The sequence below is a fragment of the Hemiscyllium ocellatum genome, chromosome 12, assembly GCF_020745735.1.
Source record: "Hemiscyllium ocellatum isolate sHemOce1 chromosome 12, sHemOce1.pat.X.cur, whole genome shotgun sequence".
In the NCBI taxonomy this organism is placed as follows: Eukaryota; Metazoa; Chordata; class Chondrichthyes; order Orectolobiformes; family Hemiscylliidae; genus Hemiscyllium; species Hemiscyllium ocellatum.
This window is the reverse complement of record NC_083412.1, coordinates 70,890,642-70,916,402: the sequence shown is the minus strand read 5'-3', so window position 1 is coordinate 70,916,402 and position 25,761 is coordinate 70,890,642. Positions and strand designations below refer to the sequence as shown.

Below are 25,761 nucleotides of genomic sequence, written 5' to 3'. Positions count from 1 at the left end.
CTAATCAGTCTCCCATGAGGAACCTTGTCAAATGCCTTACTGAAGTCCATACAGATCACATCTACTGCTCTGCTCTCATCAATCCTCTTTGTTACTTCTTCAAAAAACTCAATCAAGTTTGTGAAACATGATTTCTCACGCACAAAGCCATGTTGACTATCCCTAATCAGTCCTTGCCTTTCCAAATACATGTACATCCTGTCCCTCAGGATTCCCTCCAACAACTTGCCCAACACTGATGTCAGGCTCACTGGTCTATAGTTCCCTGGTTTGTCCTTACCACCCTTCCTAAACAGTAGCACAACGTTAACCAACCTCCAGTCTTTTGGCACCTCACCTGTGACTATTGATGATACAAATATCTCAGCAAGAGGCCCAGTAATCATTTCTCTAGCTTCTCACAAAGTTCTCGGGTACACCTGATCAGGTCCTGGGGATTTATCCACCTTTACCCGTTTCAAGACATCTAGCACTTCCCCCTCTGTAACATGGACATTCTGCAAGATGTCACCATCTATTTCTCTACAGTCTATATCTTTCATATCCTTTTCCACAGTAAATACTGAAGCAAAATACTCATTTAGTATCTCCCCCATTTTCTGCGGCTCCACACAAAGGCCTCCTTGCTGATCTTTGAGGGGCCCTACTCTCTCCCTCGTTACCCTTTAGTTCTTAATGTATTTGTAAAAGCTCTTTGGATTCTCCCTAATTCTATTTACCAAAGCTATCTCATGTCCACTTTTTGCCCTCTTGATTTCCTTCTTAAGTATATTTCTACTTCCTTTATACTCTTCTAAGGATTCACTCGATCTATCCTGTCTATACCTGACATATGCTTCCTTCTTTTTCTTAACCAAACCCTCAATTTCTTTAGTCATCCAGCATTCCCTGTACCTACCAGCCTTCCCTTTCACCCTGACAGGAATATACTTTCTCTGGATTCTCGTTATCTCATTTCTGAAGGCTCTCCATCTTCCAGCCATCTCTTTACCTATGAACATCTGCTCCCAATCAGCTTTCAAAAGTTTTTGCCTAATACCATCAAAATTGGCCTTTCTCCAATTTAGAACTTCAACTTTCAGACCTAGCCTATCCTTTTCCATCATTATGTTAAATCTAATAGAATTATGGTCGCTGGCCCCAAAGTGCTCCCCCACTGACACCTCAGTCATCTGCCCTGCCTTATTTCCCAAGAGCAGGTCAAGTTTTGTACCTTCTCTAGTAGGTACATACACATACTGGATCAGAAAATTGTCTTGTACGCACTTAACAAATTTCTCTCCATCTACACCTTTAACACTATGGCAGTCCCAGTCTATGTTTGGAAAGTTAAAATCCCCTACCATAACCACCCTATTATTCTTATAGATAGTTGAGATCTCCTTACAAATTAGTTTCTCAATTTCCCTCTCAATATTAGGGGGTCTATAATACAATCCCAATAAGGTGATCATCCCTTTCTTCTTTCTCTGTTCCACCCCAATAAATTCCCTGGATGTGTTTCCGGGAATATCCTCCCTCAGCACAGCTGTAATGCTATCCCTTATCAAAAATGCCAACATCCGCCCTCTCTTGCCTCCCTTTCTCTCCTTCTAGATTACCGCGCACAATTTTGTAAATGTTCAGCAATTAACTCACTAAATGGCTGATCAAGTTAATTGACTTAAATCACATGCTTTCTTGGAAAGGCTGTTTTGAGTACACTGTTCCAAATCGCATTCTTCCACTTTCTTAACAAAAACTAGCCACCTTCACAGAAGAGGATACTAAAATCTCTGCTTCCTTCACTTTTTATTCAAAATTTACAAATAATAATAAATTACATACTATCATTGTAAAATCCAGTTGCTTTACAGTTACTTTAGCATTCATTAATCAACAGTGACATGAGCTAACCAATGTTAAAAAAATTGTACAGCTAAGAAACATTGATAATTTCAATCATCTGATAAGTGTGCTACTAGCTGACATCATTTAAGAATTGAATGGAGATTATCCCAAGACTTAATATCAAAACGTCAAAATTCAAATGCAGAGTGTCATTTTCAGGACAATTTTCTTAGTTTTGTCAATTTTAAGTAATTCAAGCTAACACTTGAATTTAGAATGAAACATTACCTTTTCTTGTACTGGTTAGGGTTGAACAAGGGAATGGAACTTTTTCTTCTACATGTAATGACAACATTAAGCACTTCCTGAAAATTTATTTATAGCCTAGGTAAGATGAAATATTGATTTTCTTCCTTGGCAACATGGCTAAAGCCCAGGCTTTTAGCTGCACTTTTACTCCACAATTATATTTTCATTTCCATTTCTGAAACACATGCTTCAAGAGAGGCTGTCATATTGACGGCAATTTCAGTACTTTGCTATCTCAACAGAGATACTTATTGGAAATTTGGACTTATTCTCCCCCTCAATGCTTTGGTATATTTGTATAATAAATATAACATTGAATGGGATTCATGGCTAAATTCCCAAGACATATTCCTGGCAGGCAAGACTCTATATTACAGGACAGACTCATAAATGTACTCCTTATATTATGACCTACTTACTTGTTCCAGAGTCATAAAAGACAGTGCTCCAATTTCTTTTCCCTCCATTCCACTTACCTTTACTTTTTAATTTATTTCTTCCTTCTTTGCCATGCAAGTGATCAGGAGCGCGTTCTGTAGTAAACAACATGAGCTTAATAAGCAAACTGCAAATCTGCAACTGTGCAAGAAAGCTTTTAAATTAAAAGTGATTTCTGGGGGACCTATGTGTCTAATTATTTATGGGGAGATGGACATTGAGGAAGGGATTGTAGCAGTTCGGTAAGCTACACAGGCACATAATCGGGCAGTCGAGATGATAGAACTGGAAAACTTTTAAAGGAATTCTCCATTTTCGCCAACAGCCAGCCAGACTTAGAAGCTCCCTGTCAATCAGGTTGGAAAGCTGCCTCAGCGAGCTAACAAAGAGGGAGAGGGAGGGATTGTGAACATAAAGTTCAGAGAGATGTTTGGTTTGGGGGAGATAGTGGGTGCAAAACTGGACATGTGATCATGGAAGCAAATTGGGAGAGTCGGGGGCACGGGTGGAAGATAATTACATTGGAAGGGAGATCCAGCTGATCAGGAGAGGAGTGGCTATGATTTTACGGAGGGGAAAGCTTTCTCTTTCCCCTAACTCTCAGGTCCAGGAAACTTCGATTGCTAAATCCAGCCCCTCTTCAGCTTCATGGGGTAGAATTTAAGTCCTTTCTGAAGCAGATTTAAAAGCTGGGCCATTCAATCAGGTGAATGGGGCCTCAGCCATCTTCCTACCCCTGCTCTGATCAAATCTAGGGGAGAAGGTTCATGCATGGCCTTCCTGCCCCCAACAGCAGTTGAAACCTTTAAGTGAGCAAATGTTACATGCTAAAGAATTTCATCCAATCTCTGCTGATATTCAACCAGTGAGACAATTTGCCATGCAGAATGCCCGAGGGACAGGCTGGTGGGAATGGTTTGGGAAGGTCCCTCACTTGACACAATTAGCACCTGCAAAGAGGGCATGAGGCCATTGAGACCTGCCCTCTGCCAGTGCTGCCAACTCTCCTCAGTTCTTCTCTTACGATCCCCACCCTGCAACTGCCATCCCACCTTTACGTCTCTCAGCCATGTGCATTGTCCACTGCAGTCATCATCCTCATCAATGGTGCCTTTGATTTGATTGGCTAGCCTCTCTCAGGTGCAGGATTTCCACTGCTTGACTCCTTGATCCCAGCAAAGACCTGCTGCCAGCCACATTATGCAATGAACTTCCCACAAGGATGGCTACAAATGGCCCTTGTTGGGTCTCCAGCTGGTGAGCGAGACCCCAGCATTCAAATTAAATATTACTTTTTTTTGTTTTCTATGCCATGGAACACCTAGCATGCAGTCAGTAAACTAAAAACTTTGAAAATAAAGGCACATAAAATATTTAAAATCTGCGTCCACACTTGAGAGCAAGTTAGGTGCTCACCCCAACCCAGCACTTAAAGCAGTCAATATGTTGTCTGTGCTCCAGGTTTTCTTAGTTTCAAAACTGCACACATTAACCCATCTGTTCCCCTCCCACTCACCTCCCATTAATTCTAAACTTATCGAAAAAAAAAGGGTTCCAGATAACAGACATTCACTGCCTTCTTATAAACTACCCTGTTGTAAGATCTACCCAAATAATGACAACAAATAATGTGATCAAAAACAATCCAAATGAATGGCGTTTATTTGGAAGCACTAGCTTCCTACAACTACCTGATGAAGGAGCAGTGCTCCGGAAGCTAGTGTTTCCAAATAAACCTGTTGGACTATAGCTTAGTGTTGTGTGATTTTTAAACTTTGTACATCCCAGTCCAACACTGACATCTCTAAATCACAAATGATTGGCAATATTCTCCAAATGAGACACCTGACATTTCAGATCTGCCAGATCTGTGGGACTCCTGACCCACAGAAACGATTCAGCAAATTACTCAATTAGGGATCCCAATAAGTGCTGGCTTTTCCAGTGACACTCATCCCATAGGAGAATAAAGAATAAACAAGCTCTCTAGTTTAGAAGTTCAGTGAAACACTGTCCATCACCATACCTGGTTGATGAGGAATGTGAGGTTTTGGTGATGAGCTGCTGGTAGAATGGTCACGGGCACTGTCAGAAGCTGATGGGCCACCTGAAACAGTTATTGGAGAATGTGATCAGAAATCAACTCACAAATTATTCTAAAAGATCAGTGAATGCTGGCTATTCATGTCCACACAAACTTGCATTTATATCAAAAATGTCCCATGTGCTTCATTTGTGGGAATTGGAGACGAGGGGGCTACTAAATTTTAGTAACTTCATTGTAAGCAAATAGTCAATATTTAATGATGCTTCAGATGTTTTTAATGAGTGCACATATACTTCAATGCAAGTTTTAGAGCTTAGAAATTAATCAATTTGTTATCAACAAAGTACCAAATAAGTCAAATGTAAAGGAAAAGTTCAACTTACAAAAGATGTACTTTGATACTTTTAAATTGTTTGCACACTTTGAGCAAACCAAACTAAGACTAAGCTTTGATACCGTGACTATAAGTTATTTGGTTTGGAGGAGCTTTGTAAACAACAGAAGCACCAGCAGAGATGACTGGGTTGAATGATCTATTTCTGTGCTGCTAGTTCTAACTCCTGCTAAATTACTTGGAGATCCTTGCCCTTACTACTCTCTGAGTAAAGAATCTACCTCTGACATCTGTCCTACATCTATCACCCCTCAGTTGAAAGCTATGTTCCCTTGTGCTAACTATCCTCATTTGAGGAAAAAGGCTCTCACTGTCCACCCTATCTAATCCTCTGACCATCATGTACGTCTCAATTAAGTCACCCCTTAACCTTCTTTTCTCTAATGCCTCAAGTCCCTCAGCATTTCCTTGTAAGCCTTCCCTCCATATCAGGGAACATCCTGGTAAATCTCTTCTGAACTCTTTCCAATGCTTTCAGGTCCTTCCTATAATGTGGCAACTAGAACTGTATGCTATGCTCCAAATGTAGCAGCACAAGAGTTTTGAAAAGCTGCTACATGACCTCATGGCTCTGAAACTCAATTACTCTACCAATATAAGCTAACATACCGTACACCTTCTTAACAACACTATCAACCTGGGTAGCAACGTTTAGGGATCTATGCACATGGACACAGAGATCTTTCTGTCCATCTGCACTGCCAGAAATTTTACCATGAGCCCAGTACTCTGTATTCCTGTTACTCCTTCCAAAATGAATCACCTCACACTTTTCCGCATTTGAAACCTCTCTGCCCATCTCTGCAGCTTCTGTATGTCCCATTGTAATCTGCAACATCTTCCTGCAATGTCCATAACTCCACCGACTTTAGTGTCATCCATGAATTTATTAACCTATCCTTCTATGCCTTTATCCAGGTCATTTATAAAAATGACAAACAGCAATGACCCCAAAACAGATCCTTGTGGTACACCATTAGTAAATGAACTCTAGGATGAACATTTCCCATCAACCACCACCCCCTGTCTTCTTTCAGCTAATTTCTGATCCAAGCTGCTAAATCACCCTCAATCCCATGCCTCTGAATTTTGTGCAATAGCCTATCGAGGGGAACCTTATCAAATGCTTTACTGAAATCCATATACATCAAATCAGCCGCTTTACCCTCATTCACCTGCTTGGTCACCTTCTCAAAAGAATTCACTGAGGTTTGTGAGGCATGACCGACTTTTCACGAAACCAGGTTGACTATCCCTAATCAACTTATTCCTTTCTAGATGATTATAAATCCTCTTTTTTATTATCCATTCCTTTCTAGATGATTATAAATCCTCTTTTTTATAATCCATTCCAAAACTTTACCCACAACTGAAGTAAGGCTCTCTGGTCTACTTTGAAACACTCACAAGAGTGTCTTTCTTGAGTCTTTACATCGCTTGTCGATGTTTTGGGCTCTCTAGCATCACCACAGGCCAAGGGCCACGGTGATACTGGTGTTATATGAAGCTTGGGTATTGGTGATCCTCCATTAGTCTGGAGTCAGACTGATCATGGTGTAGGTGGATCGGCGCTCCTGTTTTTTATTTTTATTTTTGTTTTGGTGGGGATTGGCCAATCCTAGTCTCCAGCCGGAGCCGGCTAGGGTAGTTTGCTCACTTATAACAATTCGAGTGTCAGTGATATCGTGAGTCTGGATGTCTTTGTGGGGAATGTTTTGAACCTTTCAATGCCGAGGAATTTCCTCAGGCTGTTATTCAGGCCCAGCCACTTGCCTTGTGCACTCACCGTGAAGTTGAAGTGCTTGGGTTCTGAGCCTCCCGTCAATTCCATTATCTCAGCGTCAAGGTGTTTGTATTTTCGCTTTTCTCACACCATGCCATTTCCAGTGTTTTACTGTCATTCTTGTACCACACCGTGACACCTACTACCATGATCTTTTGATCTTTCTTGAATATAAGATCAGGCTTCCACAGTGAGCCATCTTTTGCAAATAATCTGGGCTCCATGTATGATGTCCAGCCATACTTACTGACATGGTTTTGCAGCTGGTCTGTGATATTATGGCGTTTTATCTGAGCATTTTTGACAAATGGGCAGCATGATGAGATGTGCAAAATGGTCTCAATTGTTGTCTCACACCTTTGGCAAATTTTGTTTCTATTTGGACTTCCCCGAGATAGAGTGGTTCTTGTCGGGTATAGATAACACCACAGGAGCAAGCTGTTTATAAACAGAGGGGATTTCTGTTGAATTGCAACTTCTAGCCATGAATTAGAGATCTTGCCATCTCTAAACTACTAGGTGCCTGCCCCTTGACATTCCAGCTTTCGCCACTTTTCAAATTCCCATTCTCTCCATCCTGCATATGTGTTGGGTGGTTTCTGTCCCAGGGTCTTCCTCCTGGAGTGCTGGCATGATGGCTTGGATGTGGTTCATCGGGTCCATTTCCTCTTCGCTGCCATTTTGGCTGCTAGGTAGGAATTTTTCAATTTCTTTAAGGACTTTGAGCTTGCTCAGTCCCACAACGGTGTCTGTGTTGCATTCTCCTTTATGCTGAAAGGAGACCCGAATTATCACATCACTGGATATCTCAATAGCGGATGTAATGTGCACCTCCACATTTGGAACGCTTAGACCGCCGTTCCTGTTGCTGGCATACAGGACTATATCAGCAGTATGATGTGGAAGGTGGAGGAATTGTTTTGTGGCATTATGGATGATCTGGTCCAGTTTTATGAGAGTACACTGAGATGCTTCGGATAGGATCAGATGGAAATATAGTTTGTGGGTAACATGTGTTTTAAGGATTTCTAGCCATTGCCTTGGTTGGAAAGATGCTGCTTGTATTCCTTTAACCCAGGTCTTAAGCTTCTCCTCCCACTCCCCTTCTGCCACACCTTCCCACGGATCGATATGGGCACCCAGGTACTTCTCTGTGTCACCTGGGGGTATATAGGCTATGGATTCATTTCGCAGCTTCCAGTTTGCAAAGTGATTGTATAAGAAGGTCTTCCTTTTAAATGTAAAGTAGAATCCCTTCATCTTTGCGATGTTAATACTGAGAATTGTATGGTCACAGTATGACTAGAGCAGCTTCAGATCCCTAGCCATTCTAGTGCGAGACTCCCTCAGAAGAACAATGTCATCCGTGAAGGCCAAAGTCGAGCAGTTGGCTCTTCTGCCGCCCAGGGGCATGGCAACCCTGAGTTGGACTTCTCCAGAGAGCATACAGAGGATCCAGAGCGATGTTCAATAAAATTGGTGAAAGCGGGTCACCCTGCTTTACGCCCCTCTCAATATTTATTGGGGTGGTACAGTTACCGTTCCCTTCCACCATGGTTGTGTTGCCGGTGGAAAAATCTTTGATCAGACTTACAAAGGCTTTGGGGAGTTGTGCACTTTGTAAAGCTTTCAGTAGTAGCTTGTGCCCAACCAAGTCAAACACTTTTGCCAGATCGACAAAGACAACTGCAAAGTCCTTGTGGTTATGCTTTGCTCCCTTAATGATTTTTTCGAGGATGAAAATGTGTTCATTGCATCTGGGAGTGGCTGCTAAGAACCCCTTTTACCTGGTGTCAATTTTGACTGTTTCACTGAGGCGTTTTGCCATTATTTTCGTTAACAGTCGTGACAGCGTCGGATCAATAGTTATTGGTTGCCAATTGTCGATGTTTTTCAGGCGGTCTTTATCCTCACACTTAGGAATCGTTCAACTCTTTTCCAGTAATTCGGGTATCGTGCTTGATCTGAGCCACAGGGAGAAGAGGCGGGGTAGACAGGTTTCCTTCTCCTCATGGATTGATTGCATGTCCTTCAGTTTCAGGCCGTCTGGTCCAGTTGCACTGGGCTCATCTATACCCTTGATGGCTGACTCCACCTCTTCTACCCCTATGGGTTTCATCAAGGATCCGTCGTCTACTTTCCCGGTGCATGGGGCATACTTACTGATGTTTGATTTCTGGTTTGGTATCGACAGCTTCACACGGAAACATGCCTCCAATTCCTCTTTTGAGAGAGGACAAGGGATGAAATCGGTGTCCCCATGATCTCGTGAGTTAGTTGGTGCCAGTTGGTTTTGTAGAGCTGCTGTGTCGTTCTAAACAGCGCTCTACGTGCTGCCCATCTTTTCTTAGTCCCGGTATTCTTACTGGTCTTTTTGTACTTTTTGGCCTGGTGTTTTTGTTTTTTCTGTCTCTCCCTACTATTCATTAGTAGGTCGGTTATACTTTCCATCAGTCCTACCCTTAGGGCAAGAGTGTCCGGGTCGTTCCTCGCACTCAAGAGCTCCTCAGCTTGTGTTAGCTGGTCGTCTACATCCCTATGCTTAGGGATTGAGGCCAGTGTTCTTTGGCAGTCTCTTTGGCCCAGACTTTGATCATCAGAAATTTCCTGGACATTCTCCACCTCTGAATCTTGCGAGTCATTAGTTAAGGTTGACTCGTTTAGGGTTTGGGCCTCCGGGGAGTTTGCAAGAATTCTGCGCTTGTCTGAGATTTGCTTGAGTATTTTCATTTTATGGATGCTGGCAATCGATTTACTTATGAATTTGGATCCTGCAAATCTCACTTCTGGTTCCCTCAGCAGTGCCACCTCCTCCTGTGACCATATGCGATCACTTCTCCCTGGTTTTCCCTTGACCTTGTGTGCAGTTTTGAGGCGTTTTTCACTCCATAGAATAGGGTGTCGATGCCTCTTGCATTGACCAGCTGAATTGTAAACTGTTGGTCACATGCGCTGCATGCAAAGTTCCCTGTTGGGGTGGGGGGGGGCGGGGGTTGCTGTTCTTGCCTTTGCATTTGGGTAATGGCAGAAGATTGCATGATACTCTCCTACTTTGTCGCAACATGAACATGTTGTTCAGAAGTTCTTGATGTTGTGCATCTTAGTCATATCGGTCTTAAACAGGATCACCGTGGGAAGGGGGTGTTGCAATCCTTGTAAAACAGCCCGGCGACAGGGTAGTGGATAATTACCTCCACAGATGTTCTGTCATATACTGGCTCAAAAACAACTCCTTCCATGAAGGCAGTTGTCCCAGTTGTCATATCACCAGTCTCAGTTATAGTCGCTCTCACCATATAGTCTGTGCCCTGTATCAAAGTTTGATAACTCTTGTTGTAGAAGGTCTGGGAAGCTGTGCTTATCCCGTGTGGAGGGTGGGCCGCCCTCACGGTCCCTTTTCCGATGTTTTTTTAAGTCATCCATTACTGGACGAGCCGGCACCCTGGGAGGGGTGGCTGGGCTCAGCTCCACGTAAGGCAGGAGGCATCGTCTCAAGGTCGCTGTCTCAGTTTAAATCGAGATGGACCTTGTTGCCGGTTTTGTTAAGCAGGCACATGTACAACTTGATGATTTAACACAGCTTGCAGTTGTGGTTGAGGCTGCAGGGAGGTTGTTCATCTGGGATGCTTCCCAGCCAGACTGCTCCATTGAAAATGGAAACCTCATGGTTTTTTGAAAGCAGGTCTGCGTGGACCACAGCTGTCTCGTACTTTTTCTCTTCGTTTTGTCACTCAGTAGCTAAGGCTACTAAGCTTACCAGTGGGACCAACAAGGAGATACGACACCAACTATGCGCCAAAATACGTCAAAACATCATAGTTACCAGAGTTATCTCTACCCCCCTTCTTGAACAAGGAGACAACATTTGCTATCCTCCAGTCTTCTGGAACTATTCTGTTGATAATGATGACATAAAGATCAAAGCCAAAGACTCTGCAATCTCCTCCCTGGCTTCCCACAGAATTCTAGGATAAATCTCAACCAGTCCAGGGGTCTTAAGTATTTTCACACTTTCCAGAATTGCTAATATCTCTTCCTTATGAACATTAATCCCGTCTAGCCTAATAGTCTGTATGTCAGCATTCTCAACAATATTGTCATTTTCCTGTGTAAATACAATGAAAAATATTCATTTAGCGCCTCTCTTATCTCTTTGGACTCCATGCACAACTTCCCACTATGTCCTTGACAGACCTAATCCTACTCTCATCATTCTTTTATTACTGACACAATTATAGAAAACTTTAGGGTTTTCCTTGATCCTATCCGCCAAAGACTTCTCATGTCCCCTCCTGGCTCTTCTTAGCTCTCTTTTTAGGTTCTTCCTGGCTAACTTGTAACTCTTAAACTCCCTAACTGAGCCATCATATCTCCTCTTTACATAAGTCTTCTTCTTCCTCTTGACAAGAGATTCAACTTCTTTAGCAAACCAAGGTTCCTTCATTCAACCACTTCCTCCCTGTCTGACAGGTACATACTTATCAGAGACACGCAGTAGCTGTTCCTTGAATACGCTCCACATTTCAATCGTGTCCATCTCATGCAGTTTCCTTCCCCATCCTATGCATCCTAAATCTTGCCTAATTACATCATAATTGCCTTTTGCCCAGCAAAAGTCCTGCCCTATGGTATATACCTATCCCTTTCCATCGCTAAAAGAAACTTAACCGAATTATGATCACTATCACCAAAGTGCTCAGCTAGTTCCAAACCTAACACCTGCCCTGGATAACTATCCTTTACCAAATCCAATGTGACCTCGCCTCTTGTTGGCCTATCTACATACTATGTCAGGAAACCCTCCTGCACACATTGGACAAAATCTAACCCATCTAAGGTACTTGAATAATAGCGTTTCCAGTCATTGGATGTAGGTTTGCTCGCTGAACTGGAAGGCTGGTTTTCAGCTGTTTCGTCACCATACTAGGTAACATTTTCAGTGAGTCTCTGGATGAAGCACTGGTGGTGTAGCCCACTTTCTCTTTATGTTTGGGTTTCCTTGGATTGATGATGTCATTTCCTGAGGTGATATTATTTCCTGTTCTTTTTCTAAAGGGATGGTAAATGGGATCCATGTCAATATGTTTGTTGATAGAGTTTCAGTTGGAATGTCATGCTTCTAGGAATTCTCGTGCAAGTCTCTGTTTGGCTTGTCCTAGAATGGTGATGAAATGTTTGAAAATGAACCTTGCAGCTCAGTGAGCAAACCTACATCCAGAACCTCAATCTGATCTACAAATCATCTCAAAACTCATTTCCAGTCAATATTAGGAAAGTTAAAGACCCATAACAACTAGCCTGTTACTTTCACTCCTATCCAGAATCATCTTTGCAATTTTTTCCTCTATACCTCTGGAACTTTTTGGATGCCTATAGAAAACTCCTAACAGGGTGACTTCTCCTTTCCTGTTTCTAAACATAGAGTTAATGTATCAAGTCTCACACTTCTTTTCAGAAGGTCTGTGTTAGAGTGGAAAGAGAAGTGATTCCTTGTATCATTATCCCATTTGCTGCAAATGTGTTGCTGGTCAAAGCACAGCAGGCCAGGCAGCATCTCAGGAATAGAGAATTCGACGTTTCGAGCATAAGCCCTTCATCAGGAATAAGAGAGAGAGAGAGCCAAGCAGGCTAAGATAAAGGGTAGGGAGGAGGGACTAGGGGGAGGGGCGATGGAGGTGGGATAGGTGGAAGGAGGTCAAGGTGAGGGTGATAGGCCGGAGTGGGGTGGGGGCGGAGAGGTCAGGAAGAGGATTGCAGGTTAGGAGGGCGGTGCTGAGTTGAGGGAACCGACTGAGGCTCCTCACCCTCACCTTGACCTCCTTCCACCTATCCCACCTCCATCGCCCCTCCCCCTAGTCCCTCCTCCCTACCCTTTATCTTAGCCTGCTTGGCTCTCTCTCTCTCTTATTCCTGATGAAGGGCTTATGCTCGAAACGTCGAATTCTCTATTCCTGAGATGCTGCCTGGCCTGCTGTGCTTTGACCAGCAACACATTTGCAGCTGTGATCTCCAGCATCTGCAGACCTCATTTTTTACTCATTATCCCATTTGTCAAGTTTAAAATAAAAGGAATAATAATGAGGCAAATAAGGAAACAAAAAAAAAGAAAAGTATCAATGGCAACAGCAGAAGCATTACCAATAACTGCTGGGGGCCTATATCCTGACAATATTTAACTGAAGAAGGGCTCATGCCTGAAACGTCGATTCTCCTGCTCCTTGGATGCTGCCTGACCTGCTGCGCTTTCCCAGCAACACATTTTCAGCTCTGATCTCCAGCATCAGCAGTCCTCACTTTCTCCTAATATTTAACTCACTGTCAAGAGTGGAAAACTAAAGGCACAAAGGATGGTCATCTCAATGGACAATCAACTAGGTTTCCCAAGAAAATCCTATTATTAATAATCTCTCAAAGTTACTGTTATACTGGCCAGTTAAGCTATGAGTTTGAACATGAAGTCTTCCATGGACAGTCAAGGTGGATAGATATTTCAACTGGATCACATATCCTACAATCTTATCTCCTGCACTTCAAGTGCAGCATTAGTCATGCAACAGGGTTAGATATTGTTGCCAAATCTCAAGCTAAATCTTCATTCTACTGTTCTCAATGAAGACATTGGGATTCTTGACACGCCCAAACTGATTTACATGAATCTATGCAGAATGGGCTCTGGTTCATTCATGATTCTAAAGGGATTTGCATCTGCAGTCTCCACCTTAATTTCTTAATTCCACACTCACAGCAGGGAAGCATGTGTCATTGATGGGTCTACAATATTCTCTAGCCTATGATGCAAACAAAAGTGGACCCCCACTACAAGCACATGATCATAGCTCTGCAGATATTAGGTGACAAAAAATGCAAATAAGACTGAATAGACAAGAGTTACCCCATCAATAAAGAGATTTACAGATGATGTGTGCAAACTTTTGCCATACTGTATGTTAAGCAGAAATTTATACCAATTAGCAAGTAAACCTGAAACATAAACTTAATGATATGCAATCATTGAAAATTCAGATCACATGGTTTCTGTGATAATATAGTTGTTACTTTCAATGCTTCAATTCAAAGTTAAATTCCACTTTATCCTTGGTAAAATGTTCACATACTTCAATGCTGCAAACCCACTATTCCTAAATATACATTTTATTTTTAAACAACTTGGCAAACAAAAGAATTAATAACAATTTAGACATATTTTGATACAGAAACATTCAGCTTATGATCACATTACACAGATTCTCCAAATAACTCATCATGCCAAATATATGTGGATTAAAAAGAGGTTAATAATTTTAATTTGTAACCTACCTAAGACCACATGTGTATTAACAGTCGGCTTTTTGGGGAATCTTATCCAATTTGTTCCATTTTGTGCTAGAAATATAAAGGGAAGTATCCATGAAATATATCACAGAAGCAAATATATTGTTTTAATTACTAATGTACACATTGTCATTATATAATCAATTGCTGGTTCACTTCTATGTCCCTGATTTTGGAATCTATATAAACTTGTAACAAAGCAAGTTGTGTTTGAAAGACAATATTGTCTGTGATTTCCCTGGTTTTCAGGAAACAATTATTCCAGAAGCCATAACATTATCAGATGGTCATATGTTTATCAGGATTTCTTCAGCTATTTTGTTGCCGCACAGGAAGGTTTTGAACAAGAAATCCAACTCTCTCATATCGTAAATCATAAGGGAGCAACCAGGTCTTCAAATCTGGAGAGGTTGGGTGAAAGGGTACAAAACTTACAGCCACCCTATTAATATTTGATTCAAGCAGTTTGTTTAATACACAAGCAGCTCACCTACCTGAAACAATGTATTTTTAACAGCACTCAATTTCATCACTATTCATCTGGGAACCCAGTGTTTCAGAAGGTTTATCTGTCTTGGATGTCCTCCTAGGTAAGGTCAAACTTGCCTTATCCAATATTTAAACAAGCAGATATGAATTAATCTTGAATACTTGTGTTATTGATATGGAAACAAACCCTTGCTGACCAGAAATTGTAAATTAATCTATTCACATTTGTCAGCATTTGGCCCATATTCCTCAAAGCCCTTCCTATTTATGTATCCAGATGTCTTTTAAATGTTGCAATTGTACCAGCCTCCACCACTTCCTCTGGCAAATCATTCCTTACATACCCCTTAGGTCCCTTTTAAATCTTTCTCTGCTCACCTTAAACCTATGGTCTCTGGTTCTGGACTCTGCCAACTCAGGCAAAAGACTTTTATCTATTTATCCTATCCATGCCCCTCGTGATTTTATTAACCTCCATAAGGTCACCCCTCAACCTCCAACACTGCAGGGAAAACAGACCCAGCCTGCTCAGTCTCTCCCTTTGGCTGAAATCCTCCAACCCTGCCACATCCTTGTAAATATTTTCTGAACCTTTTCAAGTTTCACAACATCTTTCGTATAGCAGGGAGACCAGAATTTCACACAATATTCCAAAAGTGGCCTAACCAATGTCCTGTACAGCTGCATTTGGACCTCCCAAATCATATACTCAATGCTCTGACCAATAAAGGAACGCCTTCTTCAATATTCTATCTACATTAGACTCCACTTTCAAGGAACTATGACCTGCACTCAAAGGTCTTCGTTCAGCAACACTTCCTAGGACATTTCCATTAAGTGTATAAGTCCTGCCCTGATTTGCCTTTCCAAAATGCAGCACCTCACATTATCTAAATTAAACTCCATCTGCCACTCCTTGGTGCATTGGCCCATTTGACCAAGATCCTTTTGTAGTCTGAGGTAACCTCCTTTGCTGTCCACGACACCTGCACTTTTGGCGTCATCTGAAAACTTACTAACTATACCTCCTCTGTTCACATCCAAATCATTTATATAAATGACGAGAAGCAGTGGACCCAGCACCAATCCTTGTGGCACACCTCTGGTCACAGGCCTCCAGACTGAAAAGCAACCCGCCATCACTATCCTCTGTCTTCTACCTTCGAGCCAATAAAGTGACTGCTCTTCTGCTGTTTATGACTTCCACCCGTGCTAACTCTGTAGACAAACCTTCCTCAATGGCCTCCTTTACTCTTTACTGGGGCTATGATACTACCCCTGATTAGCAATATCACTCCTCCACCTCTTTACACTCCCCACCTCCCCAATTCATTTTGAAACTTCTAAACCCTGGAACATCCAACAACTATTCCTGCCCATATGATATCCAAATCTCCATTATGGCCACAATATCATAGTTCCAAGTACTGATCCATGCTCTAAGTTCATTACTCTTATTCCTAGTACATCTTGCATTAAAATAGACACACTTCAACCCATCACACTGACTGCACCTTTGTCCTATCACGTGCCTATCCCTTCTCACTGACTCTCTGCACTCTGTATAAGATGTACATTACCTACACCATCATCTGATCCATAGCTCCAGTTTCCAACACCCCTGAAGAGCTCCAGCAAACCTCCTGCCCCTTGGGTTCCCACATTCTCCAGAAGATACCCCAATGGTCCACCTCAATTTCTCTAGCCATCCAGCATTCCCTATGCCTACCAGCCTTGCCTTTCACCCTAACATGAACATACTGTCTCTGGACTCAGGTTATCTCATTTTTGAAGGCTTCCCACTTCCCAACCATCATTTCACCTGCGAACATCTGCACCCAATCAATATTTGAAAGTTCTTGCCTAATACTGTCAAATTTGGCCTTCCTGAAATTTATGACTTTAACTTTTAGATCTAGTCTATGCTATTCTATCACTATTTTAAAACTAATGGAATAATGGTCGCTGGCCTCAAAGTGCTTCTCCACTGACAACGTAGTCACCAAGTTGTCCTTATTTCCCTATTTGCACCTTCTCTAAGAGGTACATGTACATACAGAATCATTTAAATCCTTAACATAATGGCAGTCCCAGTCTATGTTTGGTAAGTTAAAACCCCCTACTATAGCCACCCTATTATTCTTACAGATAATTGAAATCTCCTTACAAAATTAGTTTCTCAATTTCCCATTGACTATTAGGGGGTCTATAGCACAAGGAGAAAGTGAGGACTGCAGATGCTGGAGATCAGAGCTGGAAATGTGTTGCTGGAAAAGCGCAGCAGGTCAGGCAGCATCCAAAGAGCAGGAGAATCGATGTTTCGATGTTTTGCAAGAAATGCAAAACTTGCGTTCATACCTCCCCCCTTACATCCCTCCAAGGCCCCAAGGGATCCTTCCATATCTGCCACAAATTCACCTGCACCTCCACACACATCATTTACTGCATCCACTGTAGCTTCCATTATATTGGGGAGACAGGCCGCCTACTTGCGGAACGTTTCAGGGAACAACTCTGGGACACCTCTGGGACACCCGGACCAACCAACCCAACCACCCCGTGGCTCAACATTTTAACTCCCCCTCCCACTCCACCAAGGACATGCAGGTCCTTGGACTCCTCCATCGCCAGACCATAGCAACACGACGGCTAGAGGAAGAGCGCCTCATCTTCCACCTAGGAACCCTCCAACCACAAGGGATGATCCTAGATTTCTCCAGTTTCCTCATTTCTCCTCCCCCCACCTTGTCTCAGTCAAATCCCTCAAACTCAGCACCGCCTTCCTAAACTGCAATCTTCTTCCTGACCTCTCCGCCCCCACCCCCACTCCGGCCTATCACCCTCACCTTGACCTCCTTCCACCTATCGCATTTCCAACGCCCCTCCCCCAAGTTCCTCCTCCTTACCTTTTATCTTAGCCTGCCTGGCACACTCTCCTCATTCCTGAAGAAGGGCTCATGCCCAAAACATCAATTCTCCTGCTCTTTGGATGCTGCCTGACCTGCTGCGCTTTTCCAGCAACACATTTTCAGGTCTATAGCACAATCCAAATAAGGCACACCCCTTTATTATTTCTCAGTTCCACCCAAATAACTTCCCTGACATATTCCCAGGAATATCCTCCCAAGTAATGAGTAATGTTATCCCTGATCAAAAGTGCCACACACGCCTCCTTTCTTTCACTTTACACCTCCTCCTCCCACCTCTATTCTTCCTATAGCATTTGTACCCTGCAACATTAAACCGCTAGTCCTGCCCATCCCTGAGCCACATCTCCATAATTGCTATGATATCCTTGTCCCATGTTCCTAACCATGTAATGAGTTCACCTGCCTTCCCTGTTAGTCCTCTTGCATTGAAAGAAATGCAGTTTAATTTATGTCATTCTCTGCTTTGTCCCTGCCTGCCTTGACTGTTTGAATTGCTCCTTTTCCCAACTGTACCAGTCTCAGACTGATCTCTTTCCTCACTGAGTCCCACACTCCCACCTTACTAATTTAAATCCTCCAAAGCAACTCTAGCAAATCTCTCTCCCAGTATATTAGTCCCCTTCCAATTCAGGTGCAATTTGTCCTTCTTATACCGGTCACTTCTACCTCAGAAAAGATTCCAATGAATCCAAAAATGTGAACCCTTCTCCCTTGCACCAGCTCCTCAGCCACACATTCATCTGCTCTATCTTCCTATTCCTACCCTTACTAGCTCATGGCATCTGCAGTAATCCAGATATTACTACTCTTAAGGACTTTCTTTTTGAATTCCTGCTTAATTTCCTATATTCTCCCTTCAGAATCTCATCCTTTTCCCTTCCTATGTCATTAGTTCCAATGTGTACAACAGTCTCCTGCTCATCTCTCTCCCCTATGAGAATATTCTGCACTCTCTCAGAGATATCCTTGCTCCTGGCACTAGGGAGGCAACACACCATTCTGATTTCTCACTGTCGGCCACAGAAACATCTGTCTGTGCCCCTGAGTAGAGAGTTCCCTATTACAATCATTCGCTTGGAACCTGAATGTACTCCTTATCACACTAGAGCTGTTTCAATGCCAGAAACCTGGCTGTTCATGCTACATTCCCCTGAGAGTCCATCACCCCCCACATATTCCAAAGCAACATACTTGTTTGAGAAGGGGATAACCACAGGAGACGCCTGCATTACTTTCCTCCCTCTCCTATCTTTCCTGAAGTTAACCCATCTGCCTGACTGCATCTGCGGTTTTTCTCCCTTCACACCCCCTAGCTCCTGTAAATTCTTCATCGCCTCAAACTGCCATTCCAACCGATCCATGCGATATGACAGGATTCACAACCAAAAACACTTATTGCAGATAGAATCATTTGGAACATGGAAATTTCCCCTAATCTCCCACATCCAACAGGAAGAGCACATCACATTACTAAAGGCTATCTTTGCACCTTAACAATCTACAGAAAATAGCACAGTCTTACTGCTCTAAAAAACAGTGCTCCTGGCTAACTTATAGAGTCATAGAGATGTATAGCACTGAAACAGAGACCCTCCAGTCCAACCCATGCATGCTGACCAGATATCCCAACCCAATCTAGTCCCACCTGCCAGCACCTGGTCCATATCTCTCCAAACCCTTCCTATTCATATACCCATCCAAATGTCTTTAGTACCTTTGTTTTGTATTTTTAAATTTTAATCAAGAGACAGATCACAAGAAGACACATAACAAAAATAACCCACTCTACTCACTATTTAAAAAATGACAGCAATGTTACACCTAAAAGCCATGCATTTATCTACTCCTGTGCTGTGAGCTCTCCCATGTATGTTCTTCCAAGGTGAGCTGTGAATTTTTCTATTTGTTCATTTTTCATAGACACATTCTGATGTCCAGAAATACATGCACTCAAACACAAATGCAGTGGCTGTGCAGATTCACTGCTGTGCCAAACAGCAGTGTGGGTTTCTTTCTCTCTCTTACTGACCATGTAGTCACTGCCTTTGTTCTCTTCCACCTTTTTAAAATTGCCATTGTTTCGATCTTTTTCCCCCAAAGTTCCAAAACAATGCAACAGTAAATCAGTAACTACTGCTCCCTGAATTTGAGAACATCACCTCCAACACATAAAATACCTCAAAAAAGGAGCAGCTCTGACAGCCACATCTTTTTCCCGTCCTCCATCTTGGATTACCCAGCATCCTTGGGATGGGTATAGAGTTGTTTCTATTTGTTCCTGCTTTGCTTGCGTTGGCATGATAGACTCACATTTATATCCTGCTGTTATATCTTTTATAATAAAGATGGGTAATCATATGGTAGTGTGTCTCTTATGATGTTGATTGGCTGATAGACATGCCAGGCCATTGGATTAACTCTCCTGTTCTTCTTCAAAATAGTGCCATGGTATCTTTACATTTACTTGACCTGGCAGTCAGGATCTGTTTCACATCCCATCTGAAAATGACACATCTGACATTGCAGTCCTCTCAAAACTGCATTGCTGAGATTTTCCAGCAATTCAATTTTATGTATCACAGTTCCCCAATCTGAATCTCACTGTGATTTCCACATTCAAGGCCAGAGTTTTTTGTTTATAATATTTAATATTGAAATTAAATTTTAACTGGAGAAAATAAGTCAAACACAATTAAACTAAATTTGGAGTCTATAACAAGATTGGAGTCATTTTGATTTAAGAGTTAACACTAAACTAGGGATGGGATGACTGCAATCCTTACAAATAAGGATATTTGGTTTGGCATTCAGAACTATAAGCAATAAATCCAGAAGGATTATGAAACTGGTTTTACTTGATTAGATCAAATAAGAAATTACCAATGAGAAGTAACAAATCTAATTGTCAGTTTCAGAACTACCCAGGGTAAGCTATATGGTCTTGGAGATGTGTAGAGCCCAAGGGGAGTCTTGATTTCAATTACATGGATTGATCTTGAAAGAGTTTTTCTTTGCAGTGTGAATCTTAGATGGATGAATAGCAGTCAGTTTTAATTCTTACTTCCCAAAGAATTTTACTTGAAAACACATCAATCTAAAATGTTATTTACTTCTGAAGAGATCGGTCTAAGAATGCCAGTCCTCTAATGAATTTTCATGAGCAGCGTCTATTCTTATACATTAAACTTTAATTAACTATCTTTTGACTGCAGATGCCTGAATCCCTTAGTTCTGGTTACTTTCTCAATTGTCAAAAAGTTCAAAGAATCAAGAAACACAGTATGTCCCAAATTGATTCGCATGGAGAGTGCTGAAAAAGAAATCTTATAATTGACCACGTAGAATGCTGGTCAGGCTTAATGTTAGTGTTATGAGAGACAAAAGCTCATAAGTAACCTAGAAGTCATGTAGCATGGATTCTTTATTCTAAAGGCATCGAGTCTTTACAATTATGAAGCGAAATTAAAGTTAAACTAAGAAAACAGAGAATTTACATGAAATTAAGTCTGTAATTGATATCTCATTGACAAAATCCTTTGCCTGTCTCTCTTTCTCCTCAAGATACCTCATTCTGACAAAGGCTCCTTTTCCTCAAGACAGGGTCCCACTTAACTGTTTGGTGCTTCCCTCACTGTTACCACCTGCTGCTGGAGGCCACATAACATTGGTTTGAATGTTGAGAGATAGGGGAAGCTAGAAATGCATATCCACAGAAATTTGTGCCAAAGGGTTCAAACAGCAGTTTAAATTGAAGCCATTAAAGATAGGATTCAGGCATTCATAGTCAAAAAAATCCAAAACAAAGTTTTACTTCTGAGAACAGTTACAGAGTAGGAGAATTCTCCAGGGGACTGTCATAGTGAAGCTAGCCAATTGGATACAAAATTAGCTTGACGCTATGAGACAGAGGGTGGTGGTAGAAGGCTGTTGTTAAGACTGGAGATCTGTGACCAGCAGTGTGTTCCAAGTATTAGGGCTCGGTCCACTGTTGTTCATCATTTATATAAACAAATATAGGAGGCATGGTTAGTAACTTTGTGGATGACAGCAAACTTGGTGGTATAGTGGGTAGCAAAGAAGATATTCTAAGAATACAGAGGGATCTTGATCCTGGCCAATGGACAGAGGAATGGTATTTGGAAGTTAATTCAGATAAATGAGGTGTTGCATTTTGGCAAGACAAATCAGAGCAAGACTTAAACAGTTTATGGGAGGGGGCTGTTGTCAAGAGAAAGACCTTGGGATGCAGGTACATAGTTCCTTGAAAGTGGCATCACAGATAAAAAGGGTAGTGAAAGCGGCATTTAGAACAGTTGTCTTTATCAGTCAGAGCATTTGAGGACAGGAGTTGTTATGTTATGTTACAACTGTATAAGACAATTCGCAAGGCCACATTTGGAGCATTGCATATAAGTAGAGTCATAGAAATGTACAGCACAGAAAGAGACCCTTCAGTCCAACTCATCCATGCTGATCTGAAATCCTAAATTAATCTAGTTCTATCTGCCAGCATTTGGCCTATATCCCTCGAACCACTTCCTATTCATATATCCATCCAGATGCGTTTTAAATGTTGTAGTTGTACTCGTCTCCATCACTTTCTCTGATAGCTCATTCCATACAAACACTGTTGAAAAACTGTCTATTAGGTCCCTTTTAAAATCTTTCCCCTCTCACCAAAAACCTAGGCTTCCTAGATTTAGACTCCCCCACCCCAGGACCTTGTCCATTCACCCTATCTATACCCCTCATGATTTTATAAACTTCCATAAGGTCACCCTCAGCCTCTGACACTCTGGGGAAAACAGCCCCAATCTATTCAACCTCTCCCTATAGCTCAAATCCTCCAACCCTGGCAATATCCTGGTAAGTCTTTTCTGAACCCATACAAGTTTCACAACATCCTTCTTTGGGAGGGAACCAAAAATGAACACAGTACTCCAAACGTGGCCTAATCTCTGACCTGTTGTAAGAAGAATGTTATTAAACTGGAAAGGGTGCAAAAAGATTTACAAGTGATGTTACCAAGGCTGGAAAGTTTGAGTTACAAGCAGAAGCTGGACAGGCTGAAACATTTCCTCTGGAGTGTAGGGGGCCAGGGGATGACGTTATAGAGATTTATAAAATAATGAGGGGCATTGAAAGGATGCTGAAAATTTGTTACTGGAAAAGCGCAGCAGGTCAGGCAGCATCCAAGGAACAGGAAATTCAACGTTTCAGGCATAAGCCGTTCATCAGGCATGAGGGCTGATGAGGCATAGAAAGGATGACTAACCTCCCAGGGCAGTGGAGTCCAAAACAAGAGGGCGTAGGTTTAAGGTGACGGGAAAGCTTTAGGAGGGACCTAGGAGACAATTTTTTTTCACACAGAGGGTGGTTGCATATGGAACAAGCTGCCAGAGAAGATAGTAGAGGTGGGTACAATTTCAACATTTAAAAGATATTGGACACGTGACAGGGATAAGAAAAGTTTCGAGGGATATGGCCCAAACACAGGCAAATGGGACTAATTCTGTTTGAGGTAACCTGGTCAGCATGGATGTGTTGGACCAACAGCTCATTTCTGTGCTGTATGCTTCTGTAGCTCGATGACACTTCTCACTGATGGGGAAAACAAGGACTGAATGGTGTTAACCTAACAAAAGTTCAGCAATGTGTGCAGTATGTTGATACAAAGATCCCTTTCAGCACTTAGCATTGCTAAATGCGAGGTCTATAGTCTGGAACGTGACTGTGATGTTGAATAGTTGTTAATCTATGGCTTCAGGCAAAAGTTCTAATGGACTATTACAGATAATTATAATATTATAGATAGGCATCAACAGGGAGGTTCCAACCACTTGAAGTAGCTGATGGCACAATTCTTTAGCAACCTTGCTTAAACTGTAGTCAGTACATTTAACTGATTCATTTTGGAGTAATTTGGCATTTTCTTGCGAAAAACAGCTACAAAGTCAGGATTCAATAAATAAGAACAATGATAAACTTATCACAATCTCCTCCCATGTTCTTCTAGTTTCAACGTAAATTGAAAATTAAATATGATTTTCTTAAAATTTGAGGGCAACAAGAATCAACTCATATAAGAGTTCACAAAAGTATAAGTGTTCTTACAGGAATAATGTCAATCAGAAAATACGCCTCAGCATGTCTTAAAGGTAAACTATGCCATTAACTGAAACATTAGACAATGGGGAACAGTATTTCTTTCAAGTTGGTTTTACAAGTTAAACATTTGGTTTTGTGAAATTGATGAAATGGGTCATTTAATTGTGCTAATTGTAGATGTCCCTATTACCAGAAACTGCAATACAAGTATTATTTTTAATAGTAGCTTTAGTACAATCAAAAGGCTTACCTGGATAGGATGCAACTGGGCCCTTTTTGTCTTTTATCCCTATAATATTAGTCTCTCCTGGTAGCTGTAGGAAAACAAAGTTCTTATGAATGGTATTCATCGATATTCAACTTGCGAACAATTTTAGTCAAGATGCATAAATTATAAAAATAATACATTGAAAAAAATCAGTTGCATCACATTGGAAATTGAAAATTTCAATGTTTAATTTAGTGCATAAAATGTTTTTGTAAGCAGAGAAGAAAAAAGTAAATAAAAGAATGAAGTGAAGAAAGAAAGGTAGAAGAGAGAAGTTAAAGTTGAAATATGAATGGAGAGAAAAAGTGAAAAATAATGATTCAGGTTAAAAATAGGACAAAGCAAACAACTTATAATTTAGCAGCATCAAAATTACTTTGAATATTTCAGCAAGTTTCTTATTGTAAGATTTGTTTTCATCAGTGGAATATTAGTCAAAAACACATAGGTTGAATTTTTTGAGGGGATTGGGTAAACATAGATCTCGATCCTGCACTTGTTGCCCTGGTGATTTGCTCAGGAATTTACCACGGGCCTCCTAATTAGCCACCTGTTGACCACTGTCCAATCAATGATGCTCCGGATTAAAAGTCTCCAGGTGCCTCTAGTCGAATCACAGGATTAGAAGCACATCAAATCTGCTCCAGAGGTGTATAATAACATCTCTGAACAGACTGATTAGAAAAATAGGTTAATTTAAAAATAACAGAAATCAGGAGAGCTGCTGTCTACTGTAGATTACAGGGGACCTTGACAGCTCTATTGGCAAGCAAACAATTACTTGAAAATTTTACCAGGCTAAGGAGGGGTAGCACAGTAGCTCAGTGGTTAGCACTGCTGCCTCAGAGTGCCCGGGACCCGGGTTTGATTCCAGCCTCGGGTGACTGTCGGTGTGGAGTTTGCACATTCTCCTTGTGTCTGTGTGGGTTTTCTCCGGGGGCTCCAGTTTCCTCCCACAGTCCAAAGATGTGCAGGTTAGGTGAATTGGCCATGCTAAATTGCCTATAGTGTTATATGCAATTAAATATAGGGTAGGCGAATGGAACTGGGTGGGTTACTCTTCGGAAGGTCGGTGTGGACTTGTTGGGCCCAAGGGCCTGTTTCCATTTTTAAAATTTTTTTCCCCCAGCACCCATAGTGCGTGTGTGCAGGTGTGAGACACAGTGAGAGACACAAAGTGCACAAATCTTTGTTCAATTTCCACCACCAGGAAAATAGGAAAACACCCGAGTGGCCAGTGACAAGCAGTGCCCTTCACATCAAAGAGGGCAATGCTGTGTGATCAAACAGTGAAGGGGAGGGCAGGGACTAAATCAAAATAGCGTTGGAGGGGGAAATGATGCACTCCACTCCCTGCGGCGCCCACCTCTCCCTGAACAACTCCAGGGTGTTGGTGGACACCGCGTACTCCTTCTCCAAGGACACCCGGGCCCTAACGTAACCGCGGAAGAGGGGCAGGCAGTCAGCCCTAACGACCCCCTCCACAGCCCGCTGCCTGGACCTGTTTATATGGCCAGTTTGGCCAGGCCCAGGAGCAGACCCACGAGGAGGTCTTCAGACCTGCCCTCCCTCCTTCGCACCGGGTGCCCGAAGATCAGAAGCGTGGGACTGAAGTGCAACCAAAAACAGAGGAGAAGGTTTTTCAGAAAATCAAAGAGGAACTGCAAACGCCCACACCCAATATACACATGGTCCACGGACTCCACAGCACCACAGAACAAGCAGTTGGGTTGGGAGTCCGTGATCCACCGCAATCTGCGGTTGCAGGGGACTGCTGCATGCAGCACCCTCCACCCCAGATCCCCGAGAGAAAGGGGGAGGACTCCTGCGTAG

The 25,761-nt window shown here is 42.1% G+C and overlaps 1 protein-coding gene across 25 annotated transcripts in view; it reads right to left on the bottom strand.

Moving 5' to 3' along the window:
* Positions 1 to 25,761, bottom strand: part of LOC132821115 (target of Nesh-SH3-like) — a 348,093-nt gene that overhangs the window by 205,595 nt on the left and 116,737 nt on the right. For all 25 annotated transcript variants that reach the window (XM_060833661.1, XM_060833668.1, XM_060833670.1 and 22 more), the window contains 4 exons: positions 23,911 to 23,974; positions 14,119 to 14,184; positions 4,604 to 4,684; positions 2,616 to 2,672 (listed from right to left, as the gene is read on the bottom strand). In XM_060833661.1, coding sequence (XP_060689644.1) covers positions 2,616 to 2,672; positions 4,604 to 4,684; positions 14,119 to 14,184; positions 23,911 to 23,974 — 268 coding nt within the window. The remainder of the gene's footprint in view (positions 1 to 2,615; positions 2,673 to 4,603; positions 4,685 to 14,118; positions 14,185 to 23,910; positions 23,975 to 25,761) is intronic.